Source organism: Schistocerca americana, chromosome 11, assembly GCF_021461395.2.
Source record: "Schistocerca americana isolate TAMUIC-IGC-003095 chromosome 11, iqSchAmer2.1, whole genome shotgun sequence".
NCBI lineage: Eukaryota > Metazoa > Arthropoda > Insecta > Orthoptera > Acrididae > Schistocerca > Schistocerca americana.
In genome coordinates this window covers 188,309,683-188,337,263 of record NC_060129.1, presented here as the reverse complement: position 1 = coordinate 188,337,263, position 27,581 = coordinate 188,309,683, and the positions used below count along the sequence as shown (strand labels likewise).

Sequence of the window (27,581 nt, the reverse complement as noted above, 5' to 3'; positions counted from 1 at the left end):
TGTTTACAGTCATCAACAGTCCAATGTCGGTGTTGGCGGGCCCAGGCAAGGCATAAAGCTTTGTGCCGTGCAATCATTGAGGGTATACTATTGACGGTAGATGAGTGGGGCTTCGGCTCCGAAAGCACATATCGATCATGTTGCGTTGAATGGTTCACACTCTTGACTCTTGTTGATGGTGCAGCATTGAAGTCTATAGCACTATAACAGTTTGCGAAAGGGTTGCACTTCTGTCACATTGGACGATTCTCTTCAGTCATCATTGGTCCCGTTCTTGCAGATCTTTTCCCGGCCGCAGCGATGTCGGAGATGTGATATTTTACCGGATTCCTGGTATTCACGATTCACATGTGAAATGGTTGTATGGGAAACTCCGAACGTCGTCGCTACCTCGGGGATGCTGTGTCCCATCATTTGTGTGGCGACTATAACACCACAATGAAACTCATTTAAATCTATCTAACAACTGTGCCAGACACTTGTTGTCTTACATAGGCGTTGCCGACTGCAGCGCCGTATTCTGCCTGTTTACATATCTCAGTATTTGAATACCAGTTTATTTAGCGCCTCACAAGGGAACCTCCCCATCGCACCCCCCTCAGATTTAGTTATAAGTTGGCACAGTGGATAGACCTTGAAAAACTGAACACAGATCAATCGAGAAAGCAGGAAGAAGTTGTGTGGAACTATGAAAAAAATTAGTTAAATATACAAACTGAATAGTCCATGCGAAGATAGGCAACATCAAGGACACCGGAAGTCAAGGAGCGCCGTGGTCCTGTGGTTAGCGAGAGCAACTACGGAACGAGAGGTCCTAGGTTCAAGTCTTCCCTTGAGTGAAAAGTTTAATTTTTTATTTTCATTTTATGTGACAAACTCTTATGTTTTCATCACTTTTTTGGGAGTGATTATCACATCCAAAAGAAAACCTAAATCGGGCAAGGTAGAAGAATCTTTCTACCCATTCGCCAAGTGTACAAGTTGGGTGGGTCGACAACATATTCCTGTCATGTGACGCACATGCCGTCACCAGTGTCATATAGAATATATCAGACGTGTTTTCCTGTGGAGGAATCGGTTGACCTACGACCTTGCGATCAAATGTTTTCATTTGCCATTGGAAAGGCACGTCCTTTCGTCTACTAATCGCACGGTTTTGCGGTGCGGTCGCAAAACACAGACACTAAACTTATTACAGTGAACAGAGACGTCAATGAACGAACGGACAGATCATAACTTTGCGAAAATAAAGAAAGTAAACTTTTCACTCGAGGGAAGACTTTAACCAAGAACCTTTCGTTCCGCAGCTGCTCACGCTAACCACGGGACCACAGCGCTCCTGAGCGTATATTGGGGGGTGCGATGGGGAGGTTCCCTTGTCAGTGTAATACGCTAGCAACGAGCAGCCAGGTAGCAGCAGCATAAACTCGCCAGAAGATAGGCGGCCGTCTCGTGTCGCGGTGCTGACCGGATCCCTCCGCTCTGCCATGTTGCAGGAACCCCACGTGGTGGCGCCGCCGCACCGCCATGGAGCGCGGGCTGACGCTGGTGGCGACGGTGGCGCTCCTGGCGGCCGTCGCACTCGCCATCTCACTGGGAGTCCTCGTCGCCAGGCGGCAGCAGCAGTCCGGTATGGCCGCCAAAACAAAAACACATCAAACGTAAACAAAGCTCTCGCTGCGCTTCAGCCGCCACTGCTGCCGCACCTAGCTCTGGAGTCTGACAGTGGACGCTCTGTCCCAGACAGCCTCCGCTTACTGCTCTATATTTCACGCACTCATTGCCTACTCCTGTATTCCTCTGTATGAACTGGGCCTTGACACAATCTGTGGGACGGGCGCCCCTGGTAGCTGAGTGGTCAGCACGACGGAATGTCAATGCTAACGGCCCGGGTTCGATTCCCGGCTGGGTCGGAGATTTTCTCCGCTCAGGGACTAGGTGTTGTGTTGTCCGTAACATCGTCCTTTCGTCCCCGTCGACACGCAAGTCCCCGAAGTGGCGTCAACTCGAAAGACTTGCACGAGGCGAACGGTGTACCCGACGGGAGGCCCTAGCCACACGCATTTCCTATGGGACAGGCAAAGTAGACTGCAATTACAAATGCCGAAGGATACCCCCTGATGTCCATAATTCACAATATGTTGCCAGTCTACGTTTTTGTGCACTAGATTATGCCCCATAAAAGTCAGTGCAATTCATGAAACTTCCTGGCACATGAAACCTGTGTGCCAGACCGAGACTCGAACTCGGGACCTTGGCCTTTCGCGGGCAAGTGCTCTACCAACTGAGGTACCCCAGCAAGACTCGATGCCCTGTCCTCACAGCTTTACTTCTGCCAGTACCTCCTCTCCTACCTTCCAAACTTTACAGAAGCTCTCTTGCGAACCTTGCAGAACTAGCATTCCTGAAAGAAAGGATATTGCGGAGACATGGCTTAGCCACAGCCTGGGGGATGTTTCCAGAATGAGATTTTCACTCTGCAGCGGAGTGTGCGCTGATATGAAACTTCCTGACAGATTAAAACTGTGTGCAGACCGAGACTCGAACTCCAGACCAATTTTAATCTGGCAGGAAGTTTCCAACAGTGCACACTCCGCTGCAGAGTGAAAATCTCATTCTGGAAATATCCCGCTATGCTGTGGCTGAGCCATGTCTCCGCAATATCCTTTCTTTCAGGAGTGCTAGTTCTGCAAGGTTCGCAGGAGAGCTTCTGTAAGGTTTGGGAGGTAGGAGACGAGGTACTGGCAGAAGTAAAGCTGTGAGGACGGGGCGTGAGTCGTGCTTGGGTAGCTCAGTTGGTAGAGCACTTGCTCGCGAAAGGCAAAGGTCCCGAGTTCGAGTGTCGGTCGGGCACACAGTTTTAATCTCCCAGGAAGTTTCATATCAGTGCACACTCCGCTGCAGAGTGAAAATCTCATTCTGGAATGCAATTCATGTTGGGCTATGTGGGTGGCCAAAGCAGTCACTCATATACTCTTGAATGTTCTTCAAACCAGCCATGAACACGTAAAACATTCTCAGTTTTATTGCCACGTCAATTCCGGATAAAATCTCAAGCTTTTGATGACGGCCTCCGTCGTCATTGTCAGGAGGAACTGACTGTCTTCATTGCTGGTGTGGTGGCCTGATATAGCCTGTGCACAGCTTCTGATTGGTTGGCTTGCCATTTGTAGGCTGTTGCAGACGGTGTCAATGTCTGCGACGGTGGCGTCGCCACTTCTGTGGCAATGTAAATTTTGTCCCATGCCTCCACATACTGGGATTCCATAATTGAGGACGCTGTTGAAACAAGAATGAGCGAGAAGAACTTTAACGGATACTATCTGAGCGGTGTTTGGAAACGAGCGGTCGACGCAGAGAAGCAGCAGAGACATACCTTGCAGGGTTTACTTTCCTACGGAAGTGGTGGCGCCACCGTCGCAGACATTGACACCGTCTGCAACGGCCGACAAATGGCAAGCCGACCAATCAGAAGCCGTCCACAGGCTATATCAGGCCACCTCAGCAGCAATGAAGACAGTCAGTTGCTCCTGATGATGACGATGATGAGACACACTTCCGTTACATTGCAGCTAGTCTTAACAGTGCGCAGTGTTTTGTACCTCATTCCACGTCCCCAGGAGTACCTCTCACAGGGGCTGCTGCTGGGTGAGTTCTGTAGCAGCCGGAGAGCCGCCTTTCAAACAGAGCCCGCAAAACCTCCATCTCGACATCTAATCTACATGATTAGTCAGTAATTCACATTTAAGTGGTTGGTAGACGGTACGTGGAACTACTTTCATGCTATTAATCGACCGTTCCACTCTCGAACAGCACGGGGGAAAAACGAACACTTAAATCTCTCCGTGAGAGTCCCCCTCTCTCCTATTTTATCACTATGATCGTTTCTCCCTACGTAGATGTTTGTCAATAAAATATTTCGCCCTTCGAAGGAGAAAGCTATTGATTACAATTGTCTTCAAACATCTGTCGGGAAGCAGAAAGGCATTCAGTGACTGCCACCCCAACTCGCATATTAACTCGCGGAACTTTCTGCCATTTCGCCAAAACGCAAAACGACCTGCCTTCTTTATACTTTTCTGATGTACTCCGTCAATCGTACCTGGTAAGTATATTGAGCAAGCAGTAAAGGAAACAAAAGAAAAATTCGGAGTAGGTATTAAAATTCATGGAGAAGAAATAAAAACTTTGAGGATCGCCGATGACATTGTAATTCTGTCAGAGACAGCAAAGGACTTGGAAGAGCAGTTGAACGGAATGGATGGTGTCTTGAAGGGAGAATATAGGATGAACATCAACAAAAGCAAAACGAGGGTAATGGAATGTAGTCGAGTTAAGTCGGGTGATGCTGAGGGTATTAGATTAGGAAATGAGACACTTAAAGTAGTAAAGGAGTTTTGCTATTTGGGGAGCAAAATAACTGATGATGGACGAAGTAGAGAGGATATAAAATGTAGACTGGCAATGGCAAGGAAAGCGTTTCTGATGAAGAGAAATTTGCTAACATCGAGTATAGATTTAAGTGTCAGAAAGTTATTTCTGAAAGTATTTGTATGGAGTGTAGCCATGTATGGAAGTGAAACATGGACGGTAAATAGTTTGGACAAGAAGAGAATAGAAGCTTTTGAAATGTGGTGCTACAGAAGAATGCTGAAGATTAGATGGGTAGATCACATAACTAATGAGGAAGTATTGAATACGATTGGGGAGAAGAGAAGTTTGTGGCACAACTTGACCAGAAGAAGGGATCGGTTGGTAGGACATGTTCTGAGGCATCAAGGGATCACCAATTTAGTATTGGAGGGCAGCGTGGAGGGTAAAAATCGTAGAGGGAGACCAAGAGATGAATACACCAAGCAGATTCAGAAGGATGTAGGCTGCAGTAGGTACTGGGAGATGAAGAAGCTTGCACAGGATAGAGTAGCATGGAGAGCTACATCAAACCAGTCTCAGGATTGAAGAACAGAACAACAACAACATTTCGAGTATTTAACTAAACCGCTTTATCAGATTATACACTGAACTGTAATTCCGGTGCGTACGCTCTTTGAGGACACAGGTAGGACAGAGAGAGAGCGGGGCCGAGTGAGAAATCGGCCAGCGCAGACACCCACACCGCTCACGGTTCGAACTGAAGCGACGGCCGTGGAAACCGCAGAGGTGTTGCGACAGGGGCGCACCGCTGCGGCCGCTGTCGCAACTAATTACGACGTGACAGTCAAGAATTGAGGCTGTGGGGGAACGCGTGTTGCCGGGCAACAATACAAACCGCGGTTCGTTTTGCTGACTGCGAGGGACGGAAGGCAGAAGAAGAAGGAAAAAAAAGGAAAACAGTAATCTGTTCATTTCAAAATGCGCTGCTGTTGCCGACGTATTTGCCGCCAAAGTTGTGGTCTGAGGTTTCTCCGCTTTTTCAGCACAGGTAATAGGCGGTGGGGGGTGGGGAGGGGGGGGCGTGTTGGCTGTGGCTACTATTTCTGGATTGCTTAGCCAACGGGTTTCTCTGGCAGCTTCGTAGCATTAGACCGCCTGTAATCAAGAAAGAGTGACATATGATAATGTACACTATGCGATCAAAAGTATCCGGACACCCCTAAAAACATACGTTTTTCATATTAGGTGCATTGTGCTGCCACCTACTGCCAGGTACTCCATATCAGCGACCTCAGCAGTCATTAGACATCGGGAGAGAGCAGAATGGGGCGCTCCGCGGAACTCACGGACTTCGAACGTGGTCAGGTGATTGGGCGTCACTTCTGTCATACGTCTGTACGCGAGATTTCCACACTCCTAAACATCCCTAGGTCCACTGTTTCCGATGTGATAACGAAGCGGAAACGTGAAGGGGCATGTACAGCACAAAAGTGTACAGGCCGACCTGACAGAGACCGGCGACATTTGAAGAGGGTCGTAATGTGTAATAGGCAGACACCTATCCTGACCGTCACACAGGAATTCCAAAGTGAATCAGGATCCACTGCAAGTACTATGACAATTAGGTGGGAAGTGAGAAAACTTGGATTTCACGGTCGAGCGGCTGCTCGTAAGCCACACATCACGTCGGTAAATGCCAAACGACGCCTTGCTCGGTGAAAGGAGCGCAAGCATTGGACGGTTTAACAGTGGAAAAACGTTGTGTGTAGAGACGAATCACGGTACACAATGTGGCGATCCGATGGCAGGGTGTGGGTATGGCGAATGCCCAGTGAACGTCATCTGCCAGCGTGTGTAGTGCCAACAGTAAAATTCGGAGGTTGTGGTGTTATGGTGTTGTCCTGTTTCTCATGGAGGTGGCTTGCACCCCTTGTTGTTTTGCGTGCCACTATCACAGCACAGGCCTACACTGATGTTTTAAGCACCTTCTTCCTTCCCACCGTTGAGGAGCAATTCGTGGATGGCGACTGCATCTTTCAACACGATCGAGCACCTGTTCATAATGCACGGCCTGTGGCGGAGTGGTTACACGACAATAACATCCCTGTAATGGACTGGCCTGCACAGAGTCCTGACCTGAATCCTATAGAACATTTCTGGGATGTTTTGGAACGCCGACTTCGTGCCAGGCCTCACAGACCGACATCGATACCTCTCCTCAGTGCAGCACTACGTGAAGAATGGGCTGCCATTCCCCAAGAAACCTTCCAGCACCTGATGGAACGTATGCTTGCGAGAGTGGAAGCTGTCATCAAGGCTAAGGGTGGGCCAACACCATATTGAATTCCAGTAATACCGATGGAGGGCCCCACGAACTTGTAAGTCATTTTCAGCCAGGTGTCCGGATAGTTTTGATGACATAGTGTAATTCCAGATCGGGTGAGATTTGACAGTGAAATGTTTTTACCTGTGCAGGGGATGTGAAACGAGTTGGAATCCTATTTCCAATAATTTGCGACCACAACTGCTGAGGTGTGTGCTGGTACATTGTCGTGATGGAAAAGGACTTTTTTGCGGTCCAATCGTCGGCGTTTTTCATGCAGCTCGGTTTTCAAACGGTCCAATAACGATGAATAATATTCACTTGTAATAGTTTTACCCTTTTCCAGATAGTGGATGAGGATTATCCCTTCTGAATCCCAAAAGACAGTCGCCATAACCTTTCCTGGCGAAGGAATGGTCTTCGCCTTATTTGGTGCATATTGTCCCTTGGTAAGCCATTGTTTAGAATTTTAGATTGTTGTTTGGTCTCAGGAGTATAGTAATGTATTCATGTTTCATTCACAGTGAGGAAACGACGATTAAAGTCCTGCAGATTCTTCCTGGACAGCTGCAAACCATCCTTGCAACACTTCACACGATTCCGTTTTTCGTCAATTGTGAGCAATTGTGGAACCCATTTTGCGCATACCTTTTTATGTCCAAATGTTTATCCAAAATATTATGTACCCATTCATTCGAGATGCTCACAACACTAGAAATCCCACGCACCTTAACTCTTCTGCCATCCATCACCATATCACGGATTTTATTAATGATTTCTGGAGTCGTAACTTCCACAGGGTGACCAGAACGTTCAGCATCACTTGTGCCCGTACGGCCACTGCGAAAATTTTGAAACCACCTGTAAACTGTTCTAATCGAAGGTGCAGACTCACCGTAATGTTTATGAAGCTTCTCTTTAGCCTTCTCCTGAGGTGTTTTGCCTTTCATAAAGTAATGTTTAGTCACCACACGAAATCCTTTTTCGTCCATTTTTTGACAATCTCTCGACTACCTTGATTCACACGAATGCCAAACGCAAAGAATTAGACCAGTATGGCTGAAACTTGGTGTGCGTTCTTTCCAAAGATGCTACCAACTAAACGTGACCTCGATACGCGCCGGTGGTGCCATCTCTCGCACTTTGCACGGACTTTTCAAACGCCCCTCGTAAATGCCACGGGTGACATGTGCGCAGACCTCAGCAAACGGCGTCGGACCATCGATGCAGACATGTCCGCACACGTCGTAGAGGTCCCGTGTAGTCGAGTTAACGGATGAAAATTAGGGGGAAAAGTTCGTGTAGTCGCAAATTTGTGTGCAGCCCTGCTAGGGGAGACTGTGATGAATTAACACACTAAATATCCTGAGGAGTGGATGTGAATGTGGCGGTAGGGAGAGGGGGAGCGGCGTTTAGTGGTCACTTTTTAAAGTTTTTATTGGACACCTCGCAAACCGCAGCTCCCAGTGAAAATGTTCGCCTCTAGAAAGTTAAATTACATTAAATAAACAACGGCAGATAAGAAACTTCGTGGTAGATTAAAACTGTGTGCCGGACCGAGACTCGAACTCGGGACCTTTGGCTTTCGCGGGAAAATGTTCTACCGACTGAGCTACCCAAGCACGACTCACGCCCCGTCATATCAGCGCACACTCCGCTGCAGAGTGAAAATCTGTAAACATGCCCCAGCCTGTGGCTAAGCCATGTCTCCGCAATATCCTTTCTTTCAGGAGTGCCAGTTGTGCAAGGTTCGCAGGAGAGCTTCTGTAAAGTTTGGAAGGTGAGAGACGAGATACTGGCAGAAGTAAAGCTGTGAGGACGGGGCGTGAGTCGTGCTTCGGTAGCTCAGATGATAGAGCACTCGCCCAGGAAAGTCAAAGATCCCGAATTCGAATCTCGGTCCGGCACACAGTTTTAATCTGCCAGCAAGTTTCATATCAGTGCACACTCCGCTGTAGAGTGAAAATTTCATTCTAGACACGGCAGAAAAGTTTGTCTTATGGGACCAAACTGCTGAGATCATCGGTCCTTAAGCTTACGCTCTGTTTAATGTAACTGAAACTAACTTAACAATACACACACCCATCGCCGAGGGAGGACTCGAACCTCCGACGGGGGCAGCCGCGCGGACCGTGACAAGGCGCCCCGGACCGCGCGGCTACCCCGCGTGGCTTTTTTTGTCTTTAAAGTGAGAAGCGAGCGGTACTTGTGGAGCGGGGACTTTCCTTTCGTGGAATAACGCTACAGATGTCCTGCAGGCTATTTCTCTTTAGCACTGTTCTGGAACAGTCTGCAGAAATGTACGTAGATTCTCTCCAAATGTGGTGCTTGCATTAGTATTATTAGTGACTCACATCTGCAGTAGTGTTGACGCCTGTCGTGGAAAATAAACAGCCCCGAGCATATGTGATCACTGTGTCGCCAATCATTTTATACAGGGTGATTCAAAAAGAATACCACAACTTTAGGAATTTAAAACTCTGCAACGACAAAAGGCAGAGCTAAGCACTATCTGTCGGCGAATTAAGGGAGCTATAAAGTTTCATTTAGTTGTACATTTGTTCGCTTTAGGCGCTGTTGACTAGGCGTCAGCGTCAGTTGATGCTAAGATGGCGACCGCTCAACAGAAAGCTTTTTGTGTTATTGATTACGGCAGAAGTGAATCGACGACAGTTGTTTAGCGTGCATTTCGAACGAAGTATGGTGTTAAACCTCCTGATAGGTGGTGTATTAAACGTTGGTATAAACAGTTTACAGAGAATGGGTGTTTGTGCAAAGGGAAAAGTTCTGGACGGCCGAGAACGAGTGATGAAAATGTAGCACGCATCCAGCAAGCATTTGTTCGCAGCCCAGGAAAATCGACTCGCAGAGCTAGCAGAGAGCTGCAAATTCCACAATCAACTGTATGGAGAGTCCACATTGGCACTTATCTGTCCGTAACTACCTGAACGTCAACTACCCGAGGCGATGGATCGGCCGCCAGGCAGCCCGTGACAGAGCACTTCATCACTGGCCTCCAAGAAGCCCTGATCTTACCCCCTGCGATTTTTTCTTATGGGGGTATGTTAAGGATATGGTGTTTCGGCCACCTCTCCCAGCCACCATTGATGATTTGAAACGAGAAATAACAGCAGCTATCCAAACTGTTACGCCTGATATGCTACAGAGAGTGTGGAACGAGTTGGAGATTCGGGGTGATATTGCTCGAGTGTCTTGAGGCGGCCATATTGAACATCTCTGAACTTGTTTTTGAGTGAAAAAAAAACCTTTTTAAATACTCTTTGTAATGATGTATAACAGAAGGTTATAATATGTTTCTTTCATTAAATACACATTTTTAAAGTTGTGGTATTCTTTTTGAATCACCCTGTATACTTTTATGTGATTAAAACAGTATTTTTAGTAATTTCCAATTACATTTATCACCAATGACATTTATCACCTCCGTGTACTACGGCTAAATACGTATGCGACGCCATGTGCTCAATATGTTCACCACTAATATTGTAGTCGGTTACTGTGGGGTTCTTTGTCTTTGTTATAGCCATTTTGTCACTTCTGTTCATATTTAACGATAGCTGCCGCTCAGTAGAACTAGCGTAAATTTGCATTCTTACTGCATTTCCTTACGATCGTCCAATGACGATACTTTACTTTACATCATCGTCGTCATCATCATAGGCGAACAAGCTTTTAATGCTGCTGATGAAGTCGTTTATATACAGGGTGTCCCAGCTATCTTGTCCACCCAAAATATCTCTGGAACAATAACAGATATTGGAAAACGACTTTCACCGGTATCAATGTAGGGCTGGGGCCCATGAATGAACATATTTAGAAACATTCTAAAACGAAAGCATATGTGTTTTTTAACACATGTTTTTTTAAATGGACCTCCTATATTTTTTCTTCAGCAATCCATAGCATGACAAAGCACATACACAATGGCGTTGATTGCATCGCAATATTCCCATTACATCCCGAGATATTGAGACGCGAAGTTGACGCTTGAAACACCCGACATGCGCTGCTAGCGCACGTCCTGAGGCTCAGGCGTGAACCCCATGCTGCCCGTAATCGCGATGTGATTGACATGTGTAATCACACCTCCATACTTATCAAGAGGTCCGAAACGAATAATACGGTCTGCTGGCATCCTGCTGCGATTACGGGCAGCATGGGGTTCACGCCTGAACCTCAGGACGTGCGCTAGCAGCGCATGTCGGCTGTTTCAAGCGTCAACTTCGCGTCTCAATATCTCGGGATGTAATGGGAATATTGCGATGCAATCAACGCCACTGTGTATGTGCGCTTTGTCATGCTACGGACTGCTGAAGAAAAAATATAGGAGGTCCATTTAAAAAAACATGTGTTAAAAAACACATATGCTTTCGTTTTAGAATGTTTCTAAATATCTACATTCATGGGCCCCAGCTCTACATTGATACCGGTGAAAGTCGTTTTCCAATAGCTGTTATTGTTCCAGAGATATTTTGGGTGGACAAGATAGCTGGGACACCCTGTATATTGAGAACGTTTTCGGTCCTAATGTGCGTCCTTGGGGCACACCCGTTTCTATGGAACATTTTCCACATAACGCATTGGATTGTGTCAGTCAAAAATTCTTCGAGATAGTTGTATATATATGTGTGAAGATACTGCGTATGATTGTGCTCAGTTATCAGTTGACAGACGGGCCAGTGTCGAAAGTTAGCCAATAAAGCGAACTGTGCGTTAAACGAGTGTTATTTCCTCGCCTGCGCATTTTCGACGCTGTAAATTCCTTTTCCTCCAGTAATATCAAAATGGTGTAGGTTAGAATATGATCCAGGCTGATGTATTTATGGAGATTTATGTAGTGTGTGTTGACAATGCAATTTAAATAATTCAGGTAGTGGAAAATAATGAGGTAATGCCCCAGATTATAGAGGTTTGTGGCGGAAAACCCTTCGTGGCCATCCAAATCAGATTTTCCGTCATTTCACTAAAGGTCTTAAGTCACGTCCTTTGTAGCCCTCACTGCAACAGACGTACGTGATTAATATTCCTTATCTGTACTTAGCCAGACCCTGTGCTCTATCTTTGTTGATCAGATCGTCGACAGAACGTTAAAGCCTAATCCTCTTTGTTTCGTCTTTAAACAGCTGAAGCCATTTGCTTTTCTGGTGCTTAAGATAATGGCTCTGAGCACTATAGGACTTAACATCTTAGGTCATCAGTCCCCTAGAACTTAGAACTACTTAAACCTAACTAACCTAAGGACATCACACACACTCATGCCCGAGGCAGGATTCGAACCTGCGACCGTGGCGGTCGCGCGGTTCCGGACTGAAGCGCCTAGAACCGCACGGCCAACAAGGCCGGCCTTAAGATAATAATTAAATGATTAGGTAGTTGTGTCTCTCCGTGTATCACATTCTGAAGCAGTACCTCAGATCGTCCGAAAGACTCACAAAAGTGAAAGATTCGGGCTTCTTTGTGTGTGTGTGTGTGTGGGTGTGTGTGTTTGTGTTGTGTGTGGTGAGCCAGAGGAGGAGAAAGCCCTTGGCACTCGAGCGGAGTGGAGCGCAGGCGGCCGGGGCTTCGGTTTACTGACCCACCTGGCGAGCAAATATTTGCCAGCCACTCTGCCGGCACAGAGGCGCGTGCGAAATCCAAAACAAACAGCGCGGCCGGGCCGTCTAATGGGGCAGTCAAATGCGGTGGCAGCCGGAGTGTGGAATGGCCGGGGGGGGGGGGGGGGGGGGGGGTGGATTTCCTGAGGGAGGCGGCCCACCTGTGACAGGACTGGTGGGGGGGGGGGAAGGGGGACTGAAGATAAACAGGGCGCAAGCGACGGCGGGCAGCTGGAAGAGTATCCGCCACTCACCCGAAGCTCGGGAAGTGACGGCCGTGCGGAATGTACAGCGATGAGCCAAGACATTAGGACTACTGCCCACCGCCAAGTCTACATCTACATCTACATCTACATCCATACTCTGCAAGCCACCTGACGGTGTGTGGCGGAGCGTACCTTGAGTACCTCTATCGGTTCTCCCTTCTATTCCAGTCTCGTATTGCTCGTGGAGAGAAGGATTGTCGGTATGCCTCTGTGTGGGCTCTAATCTCTGTGACTTTATCCTCAAGGTCTCTTCGCGAGATATACGTGGGAGGGAGCAATATACTGTTTGACTCTTCGGTGAAGGTATGTTCTCGAAACTTCAACAAAAGCCCGTACGGAGGTACTGAGCGTCTCTCTTGTAGCGTCTTCCACTGGAGTTTATCTGTCATCTCCGTAACGCTTTCGCGACTACTGAACGATCCTGTAACGATGCGCGCTGCTCTCTGTTGGATCTTCTCTATCTCTTCTATCGACCCTATCTGGTACGGATCCCACACTGCTGAGCAGTATTCAAGCAGTGGGCGAACAAGTGTACTGTAATCTACTTCCTTTGTTTTCGGGCTTCATTTCCTTACGATTCTTCCAGTGAATCTCAGTCTGTCATCTGCTTTACCGACGATTAATTTTATACGGTCATTGCATTTTAAATCACTCCTAATACCAACTCCCAGATAATTAACTGCTTCCAGTTGCTGACCTGCTATATTGTAGATAAATGATAAGGGATCTTTCTTTCTATGTATTCGCAGCACATTACACTTGTCTACATTGAGATTCAATTGCCATTCCCTGCACCATGCGTCAATTCGCTGCAGATCTTCCTGCATTTCAGTACAATTTTCCATTGTTACAACCTCTCGATATACTCGAACAATAATATGTGTTCCAATATTCTACAACTGATCGACGTTAGAGATATAGGTCTATAGTTCTGCACATCTTTTCGACTTCCCTTCTTGCACGAAGGGGGGGGGGGGGGGGCAAGTTCCTTCGCGTACTCTGTGTAAAATCGAACTGGTATCCCATCAGGTCCAGCGGCCTTTCCTCTTTTGAACGATCTTAATTGTTCTCTATCAATCTGTCGTCTATTTCGATATCTACCATTTTGTCATCTGTGCGACAATCTAGAGAAGGAACTGCAGTGCAGTCTTCCTGTGTGAAACAGCTTTGGAAAAAGACATTTAGTATTTCGGCCTTTAGTCTGTCATCCTCCTCGTTGTGTTGCGGGAACGTGGCGCAGCAAGGAAAGAATGTAAGCGGAAGAGAGACGATTGGGCAGTCATCATAGCGAAGATACCGCCCGCAAATTCGTAAATCGACTGCAAACGGGAATCTCTGTAAGGGCGAAGCTGGTCGCCTGTCGGCGTACTAGTATTGTGAGTCCCTATGGAAAGTTATTGAGGATGATGGAATAACGAGTGGGCGTACGGCAGTGGGCGGTCACGTCCCATCACAAAACGTAGAAGTCAGTGGAAGCCGCACTGTGTAATCCGGGATAGGCGGCAGTCTGTGGCACATCTCACGACAGAGTAGATTGCTGGTGCACGCACAAGTGTTCCGGAGCACACCATTCGAAGGCTGTTGTAGAACGTGGAGCTCCGCACCACACGACCCCTAGGCGTTCCAGTGTTGACCCAACGACATCTTCATTTATGACTGCAATGGGCTCAGCGTCACTGAGTTTTCACCGTGTCGCCTGTAGAATGATTTGCATCTCTCGTTACACCAGGTCGACGGCTGGGAGTTTATACGCAGTCATCCAGGCGGAAGGCTGCACGAAACACGCACTGCGCCACAGATGCAGGACGGTGCACTCCGTCTTCACGCCACAAGTGGCCCATTGAGCCATCCGACCGCCGTGTCATCCTCAACTGAGGATGCGGATAGGAGGGGCTGGGGGTCAGCACACCGCTCTCCCTGCCGTCATGATGGTATTCTTGACCGAAGCCGGTATTATTCGGTCGAGGAGCTCCTCAATTTGCTTCACGAGGCTGAATGCATCCGAAAAATGGCAACAGCGCATGGCGGCCTTGATGGTCACCCATCCAAGTGCCGGCCACGCCCGACAGCGCTTAACTTCGGTGATCTGACGGGAACCGGTGTATCGATGCAGGGCGGTGAGAGCAGAATTATGCTACGGGGTACACTGAGCTGCGTTTCCGAGAGATTTGTGGTGGTAATCGAAGGTATCGTAACAGCCACCTGCATCTCTTCATAGATGAAGTCTCCTCCTATGGTGATGACATCTTTCAAGAGGATAACTCTCTGCAACACAAGGTCAGAATCGTGCTGCAATGATTTGAGGAACAGTGAACTCGCACTGATGTCTCGGCCACCAAACGTGCCTGAACTGTACCCACTGGAACATGTATCGGGAGATTAAAAGTGTGTGCCAGACCGAGACTCGAACTCGGGACCTTTGCCTTTCGCGGGCAAGTGGTCTACCATCTGAGCCACCGAAGCACGACTCACGCCCCGTCCTCACAGCTTTACTTCTGCCAGTACCTCGTCTCCTACCTGCCAAACTTTACAGAAGCTCTCCTGCGCACCTTGCAGAACTAGCACTCCTGAAAGAAAGGATATTGCGGAGACATGGCTTAGCCACAGCCTGGGGGATGTTTCAAGAATGAGATTTTCACTCTGCAGCGGAGTGTGCGCTGATATGAAACTTCCTGGCAGATCAAACTGTGTGCCCGACCGAGACTCGAACTCGGGACCTTTGCCTTTCGCGGGCAAGGCACAATTTAAATCTGGCAGGAAGTTTCAGCAACACCATAATTCGTGGGAATTGCTTGAGCTGTGCAGAGACATTTGGTCCCACGTACAACTGGAATCCTCTCAAGGACATGTAGAATCCATGCCAAGAATGATCTCTGCCATACTCTGAAAAGTGGAACAGCAGGCTATTAAGCAGGTGCTCATGATGTTTTGGCTCACCGGTGCACATTACTTGTAGTTAGTTACCTGTCCAAACTCTTGAGCACATATTTGGCATGGATATTGCTGTTTTGCATTGACTAAACTGTGAATATACAAGGGTAAGTCAATCATTATCCGCAATTTAGTTATATTTTTCTTTATTTTGGTAGCACTGTCGTTTTAGCTTGATGACGCATGCTTTGTTTATTTGATGTGATATCTTTGCAATTTTCAAGCTGCTAGGTTAGTTTCGTTATCGCTGCCGTGCTGTTCAACATGTCTGCTCCGCTGTCTGTTTGCACCAAAGAAGAGCAACGTCCAGTGATCCGTTTTTTGTGGTCGGAAGGTGTATCATTGGCGGAAATTCATCGGAGACTTTCGGTACAGTACGGAAACACCGTTTTGCCACAACGGAGTGTCTGCGAATGGACTGAAAAATTCCGAAATGGTCGCACAAGTGTTACGCAGGATGAAGGAGCCGGACTACCGTTTACCGCCACAGATGAAGAAAACATTGAGCGTTCACGTGAAATGATTCTCTTAGACAGACGATTAACTATTGACGAAGTGGCACATCGCCTGCAAATTAGTCACGGTTCTGCCTACGAAATCACCCACAACAGACGTGGTTTACATAAAGTTTGTGCAAGATGGGCTCCAAAACAACCCACAAAGTTGCATAAACAAACGCGCTTGGACATCTGAAAAAAACCTTTGGATCGCTATGGTAACGAAGGGGACAACTTCTTAGACAGGATCATTACTGGTGACGAAACATGGATCCACCATTACGAGCCGGAGAGTAAGCGGCAGAGTACGGAATGGAAACATCCAAATTCGCCGTGCAAGAAAAAGTTCAAGACCCTACTGTCCGCACGAAAACTGATGCTTACGGTTTTTTGGGACGCACAATGTCCAGTACTGGAACATTACGGGGAAAGGGGCACAGCAGTAAACAGCGTACGTTACAGTGAGATGCTTACTGCCAGGCTGAAGCCTGCAATTCGAAGCAAACGCCGAGGGTTGCTGTCAGAAGGTGTTGTGTTGTTGCACGACAATGCCCGTCCACATACTGCTGCCCACACTGCTGGAACGCTCCAGAAACTCAAATTTGAAGTACTGGATCATCCTCCGTGTAGTCCTGACTGACTATCACTTGTTTGGTCCACTCAGACAGGCATTAAGGGGCCGTCGATTTGCCTCGGACGAAGCAGCGAAAGAAGCGGCGCATTCCTGGCTCGCAGCTCAACCGAGAACCTTCTTTTATGAGGGCATCAGGAAGCTTGTACAACGATGGACCACGTACGTTGAAACGCAAGGAGACTATGTCGAAAAATGATGTTCTTGTGAGTTTCCTATTTGGTTACAATAAAATTTTCTGACTACTTTGCGGATGATAATTGGCTTACCCTAACTAAGTTTTGGCATGACGTAAATATAATTATGTAGAGCAAAAATCCTATTTGTAACCTCATGTATAATTGTAAAATAACTGATAGTCCGCTTTAAACAAACGAGTTTCCACCCTTTTATCGTGTCAAAAATGGTATGAGTAAAGTAAAATTAAAAACACGGTGTGGTTCGTGATGTAATGGGGCAAGGAAGTCAACTACAATGGTGATTTGTCGAACAGGGCAGTCAGATGCGGCAAATGCTGTGTGGTGCATGGTATGTCGTGTGTCGCACTCACGTCCCCCATTTGCTGTTTTAGCTGCAAATGACACATGCGAAGGATGAGTGTCTGTAAGCATCAGTGTCAGCTCCAGTATCTCTAATTTAACCTTCACGGACTTTTTGACTGATACATGCAGGACGAAGCAATACATTGGTTGACTCTTGTAGAAAGGTGTGCTCTCGTTAGTTTGAAACTAAACCGCATTGTGATGCACAGTCCGTCTCTCGCGTCATCAACTATTGGAGTCTGAACATATCGCTGACACTTCTGCGCTTACTAAATTAGCATGTGACGAAACGATTCCCAAAGTGTGGGAAAATGTAAGTTAATGCACATTGCCAGGAAAAACGAACTCGTAATGTTACGGAGCAGTATTACGGAGGCATACAGAGAGCCGTTTTTCCCTCGCTCTGTTTGCGAGTGAAACAGGAAAGAAAATGACTAGCAGTGCTAATCTCCGACACGCACCGTCCGATGCCTTGCGGAGGATCTATGTAGATGAGGACGTAGATAATAATGGTATGACGGTCACTCCAAAAGAAATGCACACTATTTTTTAAAAAATCCATCTTTTATTCTACATGTTGTAAAAGTTTTACAGGCTGTGGATACATCCTTTAGGAAGAATATTTTCGTTTCCCCACATAATTTCCATCCCTCTCAACTGCCTTACGCCATCTTGGAACCAGCGCCTGTATACCCGCACGGTAAAATTCTGGACCAACCTGTTGGAGCCACTGTTTGGCAGCGTGCACAAGGGAGTCATGATCTTCCGACCTTGTTCCGCGAAGAGAGTCTTTCAGTTTCCCAAAGAGATGATAGTCACTTGGAGCCAGGTCAGGACTGTAAGGTGGGTGTTTCAGTGTTGTCCATCCGAATTTTGTGATCGCGTCCACGGTTTTTTGACTGACATGTGGCCGTGCATTGTCCTGCAACAGCAAAACATCCTGCTTTTGCCGATGTGGTCCAACACGACTCAGTCGAGCTCGAAGTTTCTTCAGTGTCGTCACATATGCATCAGAGTTTATGGTGGTTCCACCTGGCACGATGTCCACAAGCAAGAGTCCTTCAGAATCGAAGAACATCGTAGCCATAACTTTTCCAGCAGAAGGTGTGGTTTGGAATTTTTTTTTTCCTTGGGTGAATTTGCATGATGCCACTCCACTGATTGCCTCTTCATCTCTGGTGAAAAATGATGGAGCCATGTTTCATCACCTGTCACAATTCTTCCAAGAAATTCACCTCCACCATTCTCGTGCTGTTCCAAAAGTTCGCTGCATACCGTTTTTCTTGTTTCTTTGTGAGCCACTGTCAACATCCTGGGAACCCTCCTGGTACAAACCTTTTTTAACGCCAACACTTTTAGTATTCTGCAAACACTTCCTTCCCCTATCACAACGTAGTGTGACAATTCGTTCACTGTGATGCGTCTGTCAGCAGTCACCAATTCGTTAACCCCCTGCACATTGTCTGGAGTGTGTGCAGTACGAGGCCTGCCGCTGCGAGGACAATCCTCAATATCGCCGTCCCCGCTTTCGTCACGTAACCTGCTCGCCCACCGACTAACTGTACTGCGATCGACAGCAGCATCTCCGTACACCTTTTTCAACCTCTTCTGGATGTTTCCCACTGTCTCGTTTTCAGAGCACAGGAATTCTATGACAGCACGTCGCTTCTGACGAACGTCAAGCGTAGCAGCCATCTTGGAGACGTGCTGTGACGGCGCCACTCACGGGAACAGGTTGAACTAAGTTTGAAAACAAGCGGGACGGATGTATTTGCACACTGTAAAACTTTCACACATGCCCGCATCTCGTGGTCGTGCGGTAGCGTTCTCGCTTCCCATGCCCGGGTTCCCGGGTTCGATTCCCGGCGGGGTCAGGGATTTTCTCTGCCTCGTGATGGCTGGGTGTTGTGTGATGTCGTTAGGTTTAAGTAGTTCTAAGTTCTAGGGGACTGATGACCTAAGATGTTAAGTCCCATAGTGCTCAGAGCCATTTGAACCATTTTACAAAAATAGTGTGCATTTCTTTTGGAGTGATCTTCGTCCTTTTCCGCGTACTGCAACTTCGAAGTAAGTCTCCAGTTGCCGCGTCATTTCACTGGTTACCGTTACCTGCACCACGACAGAACTTCGCGGGAAACCCGCAACATGTACTCTCTTCTGAGAATGCGCCACGCTTGTTATGCAATTTCCTTAGCGTGGGAGGAAATGTGGAATTGCTTTCTAAAGTCGCCTCTTAGATAGACTGATTCACAAGGAACGTTTGCGTGCCTTCATAATTAGTTAGCGCTTCGCCGGACAAGTTGCCTGATCTTAAGACTGTTGATGCTACGCGTGCGAAGCCGCGACTCGTTGCTATTGCATAAAAACCCTGAAAAGGGGAAAAAATTAAAAAATACCTTGACTCTATTGCGTTGTTGTACACCCATATTTTAAACAAAAACCAGAACACCTAGAACGACTACAGGTGGGACGTTCATATTCATAGGACACGTACATTAGTACACTAATGGCCATTAAAATTTCTACACCAAGAAGAAACGCAGGTGATAAACGGGTATTCATTGGACAAATATATTATACTAGAACTGACATGTGATTACATTTTCACGCAATTTGAGTGCACAGATCCTGATAACTCAGTACGACCTCTGACCGTAATAACGGCCTCGATACGCCTGGGCATTGAGTCAGACAGAGCTCGGGTGGCGTGTACAGGTACAGCTGCCCATGCAGCTTCAACACGATACCACAGTTCATCAACAGTAGTGACTGGCGTATTGTGACGGGCCAGTTGTTCGGCCACCATTGACGAGACGTTTTCAGTTGGTCAGAGATCTGGAGAATGTGCTGGCCAGGGCAGCAGTCGAACATTTTCTGTATCCAGAAAGGCCCGTACAGGACCTGCAACATGCGGTCGTGCATTATCCTCCTGAAATGTAGGGTTCCGCAGGGTTCGAATGAAGGGTAGAGCAACGCGTCGTAACATATCTGAAATATAACGTCCACTGTTCAAAGTGCCGTCAGTGCGAACAAGAGGTGACCGAGACGTATAACCAATGGCAACCCATACCATCACGCCGGGTGATACGCCAGTATGGCGATGGCGAATACACTCTTCCAGTGTGTGTTCATCGCGATGTCGCCAAACACGGATGCGACCGTCGTGATGCTGTAAACAGAACCTGGATTCATCCGAAAAAGTGACGTTTTGCCATTCGTGCACCCAGGTTCGTCGTCGAGTACACCATCGCAGGCGCTCCTGTCTGTGACGCAGCGTCAAGGGTAACCGCAGCCACGGTCTCCGAGCTGATAGTCCGTGCTGCTGCAAACGTCGTCGAACTGTTCGTGCAGATGATTGTTCTCTTGCAAACGTCCCCATCTGTTGACTCGGGGATCGAGACGTGGCTGCACGATGCGTTACAGCCGTGTGGATAAGATGCCTGTCATCTCGACTGCTAGTGATACGAGGCCGTTGGGATCCAGCATGGCGTTCCGTATTACCCTGCTGAATCCCCCGATTCCATATTTCACTAACAGTCATTGGATCTCGACCGACGCGAGCAGCAATGTCGCGATACCATAAACCGCAATTGTGACAAGCTACAATCCGACCTTTATCAAAGTCGCAGTGGTGATGGTACGCATTTCTCCTCCTTACACGAGGCATCACGACAACGTTTCAGCAGGCAACGCTGGTCAACTGCTGTTTGTGTATGAGAAATCGGTTGGAAACTTCCCTCATGTCAGCACGTTGTAGGTGTCGCCAGCGGCGCCAACCTTGTGTGAATGCTCTGAAAAGCTAATCATTTGCCTATCCCAGCATCTCCTTCCAGTCGGTTAAATTTCGCGTCTGTAGCACACCATATTCGTGGTGTAGAATTTTAATGGCCAGCAGTGTACGTTCTGCAGAAACGATTAGCATTCGAATCGTGTTGGCCGGCGGGTTCGATGTCAATATCGACATCGGGGCGCAGCACCACCTACCGGTAAAATGTGTCTGCGGCTGTCGTTGTCGCTGTAATCCAATGGTAACTGATCAGTGTGACTTGAGCAGGCATGCAGGATAAGAGGTACGCGCGAACCGTAGCGTCAACTGAGTTTGGAATAGGGCGCATCATTCGTAAGAGAGAATGTGATGCATCCGTGCGGGAAAGTGCTGGCCATGTTGGACGAAGTGTTTCGTGTGTGCACAATGGTAGGCCGTAGAACACGAGGAGGTGGTCCAGGTCGCACGACCCAGACCAACCCCTGACAAGTTCGACAACTCATCCGAATGGCACTGCAGGACACATCTGCGACTTCCTCGGCTCAGCCGGAACACATGGCACACTGTCAGGGGTGACAGTCCGTCGCCGTTTATTACGGCACCGGCTACGTGCGCTTCGTCTACTTCTCCGCCTGCTTTTGACGAGCGTGCAGAAACATGCTAGACGGCAGTGCTCTATGGAACGTCCTCACTGGGGACAGGAATGCCATCAGACAGTGTTTCCGGACGAATCCGGGTTGTGTCTGTTTGAAAACGATGGCCGCATTTTGGACAGGGATAGCGACATCACAGTGACTGCATTCGGACGAGACACACAACACCCACTCGAGGCCTTAAGTTGTGGTTAGCTATTGATTCCATATTTTTAGATCTGCAGAAGGCTTTCGACACCGTTCATCACAAGCGCCTTCTAATCAGATTGCGTGCCTACAGAGTATCGCCTCAGTTGTGCGACTGGATTCGTGATTTCCTGTCAGAAAGGTCGCAGTTCGTGGTAATAGACGGAAAGTCATCGAGTAAAACAGAAGTAATATCCGGCGTTCCCCAAGGAAGTGTTATAGGCCCTCTATAGTTCCTGGTACATATTAACGACATAGCAGACAATCTGAGTAGCCGTCTTAGATTGTTTGCAGTTGATGCTGTCATTTACCGTCTTGCAAAGTCATCAGATGACCAAAACGACTTGCAAAATGATTTAGATAAGATATCGGTATGGTCCGAAAAGTGGCAATTTGACCCTGCATAAAGAAAAGTGTGAAGTTATTCACACGAGTACTAAAAGAAATCCGCTATATTTCGATAACGCGTTAAGTCACACACATCTAAAGGCTGTAAATTCAACTAAATACTTAGGGATTACAATTACAAATAACCTAAATTGGAACGATCACACAGATAATATTGTGGGTAGAGCAAACCAAAGACTGTGATTCATTGGCAGAACACTTGGAAGGTGCAACAGGTCCACTAAAGAGACTGCTTACACCACGCTTGTCCGCCCTATTCTGGAGTATTGCTGTGCGGTGTGGGATACGCATCAGGTGGGACTGACGGATGACATCGAAAAAGTACAAAGAAGGGCAGCTCGTTTTGTGTTATCGCGAAATAGTGGACACAGTGTCACAGACATGATACGTGAATTGGTGTGGCAATCATTAAAACAAGAGATGGGGTCTTCTCATGAAATTTCAGTCACCAGTTTTCTCCTCCGATTGCGGAAACATTCTGTCGGCACCCCCCTACATAGGGAGAAATGATCATCACGATAAAATAAGAGAAATCTGGGCTCGCACAGAAAAATTTATTAAGTGCTCGTCTTTCCCGCGTGCCGTTCATGAGTGGGATGGTAGAGAGGCAGCTTGAAGGTGGTTCATTGAACCCTCTGCCAGGCACTTTGTTGTAAATAGCACACTAATCACGTAGGTGAAGTTGTAGATGTATTGCGTACGACCAGAAATCGCTGTTGGTGGGTGTCCAGGGCTCTGTGACGAGCGTGACCTAAGTAAATGATCTCCTACGGCCCGCGTTATACACTCTCTACACAACACCCCAGACGCCATTTTTCAGCAAGACAATGCACGACCTGCACGAACACGTGCCTTCTCGGTGTCATGGGATGTCAGCTTTTTGCCCTGGCCCGCCACATCACCAGACTGGTGGCCAATCGGAAATGTGTGGCATATGGCTCCGAGCAGTATGGGACTTAACTTCCGACGTCATGAGTCGCCTAGAATTCAGAACTACTTAAACCTAACTAACCTAAGGACATCAGACACATCCATACCCGAGGCAGGATTCGAACCTGCGACCGTGGCAGTCGCGCAGTTCCGGACTGAAGCGCCTAGAACTGCTCGGCCACGGGGGCCGGCGTGAAACGTCAGGTGAACCGCTGTGACCCAATGCCGAGCACCACAGATGAACTTTGGAACCAGGTGAATGAATGCAGCATGTATGGCTGCACCACAGGACGCTATTCGCGCCTTATACGCGTTGATGCCTTCATGCACTGAACTAGTTAACAGGGCCCACGATGGACCGTGTGGCTACTAGGCAACAGGACACATGCCGAACCGAGGTGACTGAAATCCCAGTCATTTCTGAAGAACATACTAATGTACACGTCCAGCGAATATGAACGTCCTATCTCTAGTCGTTCAAGGTGCTCTGTCTTTTTTTCTGAATACGAGTGGATGTAGTCTCAAAACTGACTGTGGTTTAGATCTCCTCGTTCGGTGGCCTGTTGTCACGATAATATACACGAGACACCTCATATTCTTTTTCGAGACATTGTTCGTGGAGGTGGCCACTCTATGGCCGAACCTGCGCCTCGATGACGACGGGTTGTGGTGGACCTAAACAGACCCCAACTGGCTGTATGTTAAGAGTAACTGGACAGAACGTATCAGTGAAATTAAAAGGAAGGTCAGCGTTGGCCGTAATATTGATTTTTTTTTTTTAAATTATGAATTTGGCCAGCTATGGACCGCATACAACTTAAGACTTATTGTGTTTCTTTTTCTTCCGTTCTTCCCAGTACTTCTTCATTTTCTCGCCAACTGCTCGTCTCTGCTCATCTGTGCACACTCTCTTGGGTCGAGGTTTTGGCGCATCTTCTTCATAGTTTGCGTTTTCTATAAGTAGCCTAAAGTTATTCCTATCACGTATTATTTCTTCTGTAACACCTATTTTGTTGGCGTCTTTCTTTACTGCTTCTATCCATCCTATAGTTTTTTTCAGCTTGCTAACGGATTTAAAAATTTTTTTTGTTAACCGTGTTTCTTCCATTCTTTTTAAATGTCCATAAAATTTTAGCCGTCTCTTCCGCATTGTATCTGTGATCTTTTCCGTATTTTTGTATAGGTCTTCATTTCTCTTTTTAATCCACCTATTTTCCTTGTTTTTCTCAGGACCTAGAATTTTTCTTAATATTTTTCTCTCTCTTTTTTCTAGTTCTCTTAATTCGCCTTTCTTATTCAATGTTAGGCACTCTGATCCATATGTTGCTTGTGTCCTAATAACTGAATTATAATGTTTAATCTTTGCTTGTATGGATATTGATTTCTTATTGTAGTAGTTTTGTGTTAATTTATATGCAAATTCCAACTTCTTTATTCTTTCTTTATTTGTTGTGTTATCCTGTCCATTGGCTTGGATCCACTCCCCCAGGTATTTGAATCTATCAACTCTTTTAATTTTTCCATACTTTGTTTTCATAAACTTTTCTGTATTATGTTTGTGTTCTATACACTCGGTTTTTTCGTAGGATATTTTTAGCCCAGTCTTTTCAGCAATCTCGTGTAACATATCAAGCATAACTGTTGCGTCTGTTCGGTTTTCAGTTATCAATGATGTTTTATTGATAGCAAAATCGATTTCCAATCACATGGTGATCATCTCCAGTGCTGTGGTGTACAAATTAAACTCAGACACTGGTATCAAGTCATCAGCAACCAAAACAGAGAGGCGATGACAATAACTGAAGCCGCTGAAACAGCGGTCGTTGTGCACACAGCACTCCAAGGACTCGCCACTCAACATATCAGTGTGGTTCACCCACAGACACAGTGTCCCCGTTTTTTTTTTTTTTTTTTTTTTTTTTTTTTTTTTTTTTTTTTTTTTTTTTTTTTTTTTTGTATTGGCGTGAGCCGTGGCCAGGCTCACCTTGGCTTTACGACTCGCGTAGCAACCAGGTGAGACGGAATACAGGTGCAAGTCAGCGCGATTAATTAGCGGGTTAGCAGCTCCCCGTCTGGCCGCTGCCACAGGCTGCACACACCGCTGTCACGATGTGATCAGCTGCTCTAATCGAGCCGACCGCGGTCGTCTTGCGGTTCTAGGCGCTGCAGTCCGGAACCGTGGGACTGCTACGGTCGAAGGTTCGAATCCTGCCTCGGGCATGGTTGTGTGTTATGTCCTTAGGTTAGTTAGGTATGAGTAGTTCTAAGTTCTAGGGGACTGATGACCTAAGATGTTAAGTCCCATAGTGCTCAGAGCCATTTGCACCATTTTTTGCTCTAATCGCGTGGCTGTACCGACACACACATATACAGGGTGGTCCATTGATAGTGACCGGGCCAAATATCTCACGAAATAAGCATCAAACGAAAAAACTACAAAGAACGAAACTCGTCTAGCTTGAAGGGGGAAACCAGATGGCGCTATGGTTCGCCCGCTAGATGGCGCTGCCATGGGTGAAACGGATATCAACTGCGTTTTTTAAAATAGTAACCCCCATTTTTAATTACATACTCGTGTAGTACGTAAAGAAAAATGAATGTTTTAGTTGGACCAATTTTTTTCGCTTTGTGATAGATGGCGCTGTAATAGTCACAAACGTACAAGTACGTGGTATCACGTAACATTCCGCCAGTGCCAACGGTATTTGCTTCGTGATACATTACCCGTGTTGAAGTGGACCGTGTACCAATTACGGAAAAGGTCGATATCGTGTTGATGTATGGCTATTGTGATCAAAATGCCCTACGGCAGTGTGCTACGTAAGCTGCTCGGTATCTTGGACGACATCATCCAAGTGTACGGACCGTTCGCCGGATAGTTACGTTATTTAAGGAAACAGGAAGTGTTCAGCCACATGTGAAACGTCAACCACGACCTGCAACAAAGACGATGGCCAAGTAGGTGTTTTAGCTGCTGTCGCGGCTAATCCGCACATCACTAGCAGACAAATTGCGCGAGAATCGGGAATCTCAAGAACGTCGTTGTTGAAAATGCTACATCAACATCGATTGCACCCGTACCATATTTCTATGCACCAGGAATTGTATGGCGACGACTTTGAACGTCGTGTACAGTTCTGCCACTGGGCACAAGAGAAATTACGGGGCGATGACAGATTTTTTGGACACGTTCTATTTAGCGTCGAAGCGTCATTCACCAACAGCGGTAACGTAAACCGGCATAATATGCACTATTGGGCAACGGAAAATCCACGATGGCTGCGACAAGTGGAACGACAGCTACCTTGGCGGGTTAATGTATGGTGCGGCATTATGGTAGGAAGGATAATTGCCCCGCATTTTATCGATGGCAATCTAAATGGTGCAATGTATGCTGATTTCCTACGTAATGTTCTACCGATGTTACTACAAGATGTTTCACTGCATGACAGAATGGCGATGTACTTCCAACATCATGGCTGTCCGGCACATAGCTCGCGTGCGGTTGAAGCGACATTGAATAGCGTATTTCATGACAGGTGGATTGATCGTCAAAGCACCATACCGTGGCCCGCACGTCACCGGATCTGACGCCCCCGGATTTCTTTCTGTGGGGAAAGTTGAAGGATATTTGCTATCGTGATCCACCGACAACGCCTGACAACATGCGTCAGCGCATTGTCAACGCATGTGCGAACATTACGGAAGGCTAACTACTCGCTGTTGAGAGGAATGTCGTTACACGTATTGCCAAATGCATTGAGGTTGACGGACATCATTTTGAGCATTTATTGCATTATTGTGGTATTTACAAGTAATCACGCTGTAACGGCTTGCGTTCTCAGAAATGATAGGTTCACAAAGGTACATGTATCACATTGGAACAACCGAAATAAAATGTTCAAACGCACCTACGTTCTGTATTTTAATTTAAAAAACCTACCTGTTACCAACTGATCGTCTAAGACTGAGCCATATGTTTGTGACTTTTACAGCGCCATCTATCACAAAGCGAAAAAAGTGGTCCAACTAAAACAGTCATATTTCTTTACGTACTACACGAGTATGTAATAAAAAATGGGGGTTCCTATTTTAAAAAAAACGCAGTTGATATTCGTTTGACCTATGGCAGCGCCATCTGGTTTCTCCTTCAACGTAGGGCGCACCAGCTGCCGTACAGGCCCTAGGCTGAGCTACCGTCGGAGTGACTGAGGGGATGTGTGCCTTGTATTCAGAGAACTTGCTGTCCGCTGCTCGTGATCCAGTGGCTAGCGTTGCTGCCTCTGGATCACGGGGCCCGGCGTTCGATTCAGAGCTGGGTTGGGTATTTTCTCTGTCTGGGTGCTTGTGTTGTCTTCGTCATTTCATCATCTGCATCATTATTCGTGACAGTGGCTCGATTGGACTGTGTAAAAACTGGGACTTAGTACGGGTGCTGATGAACGCGCAGTTGAGCGCC

At 47.1% G+C, this 27,581-nt stretch overlaps 1 protein-coding gene across 3 annotated transcripts in view; it reads left to right on the top strand.

The window, feature by feature from the left end:
- LOC124553575 (neprilysin-2-like) overlaps positions 1-27,581 on the top strand; it is a 479,037-nt gene that overhangs the window by 328,842 nt on the left and 122,614 nt on the right. For all 3 annotated transcript variants that reach the window (XM_047127420.1, XM_047127419.1, XM_047127421.1), the window contains exon 2: positions 1,497-1,630. In XM_047127420.1, coding sequence (XP_046983376.1) covers positions 1,497-1,630 — 134 coding nt within the window. The remainder of the gene's footprint in view (positions 1-1,496; positions 1,631-27,581) is intronic.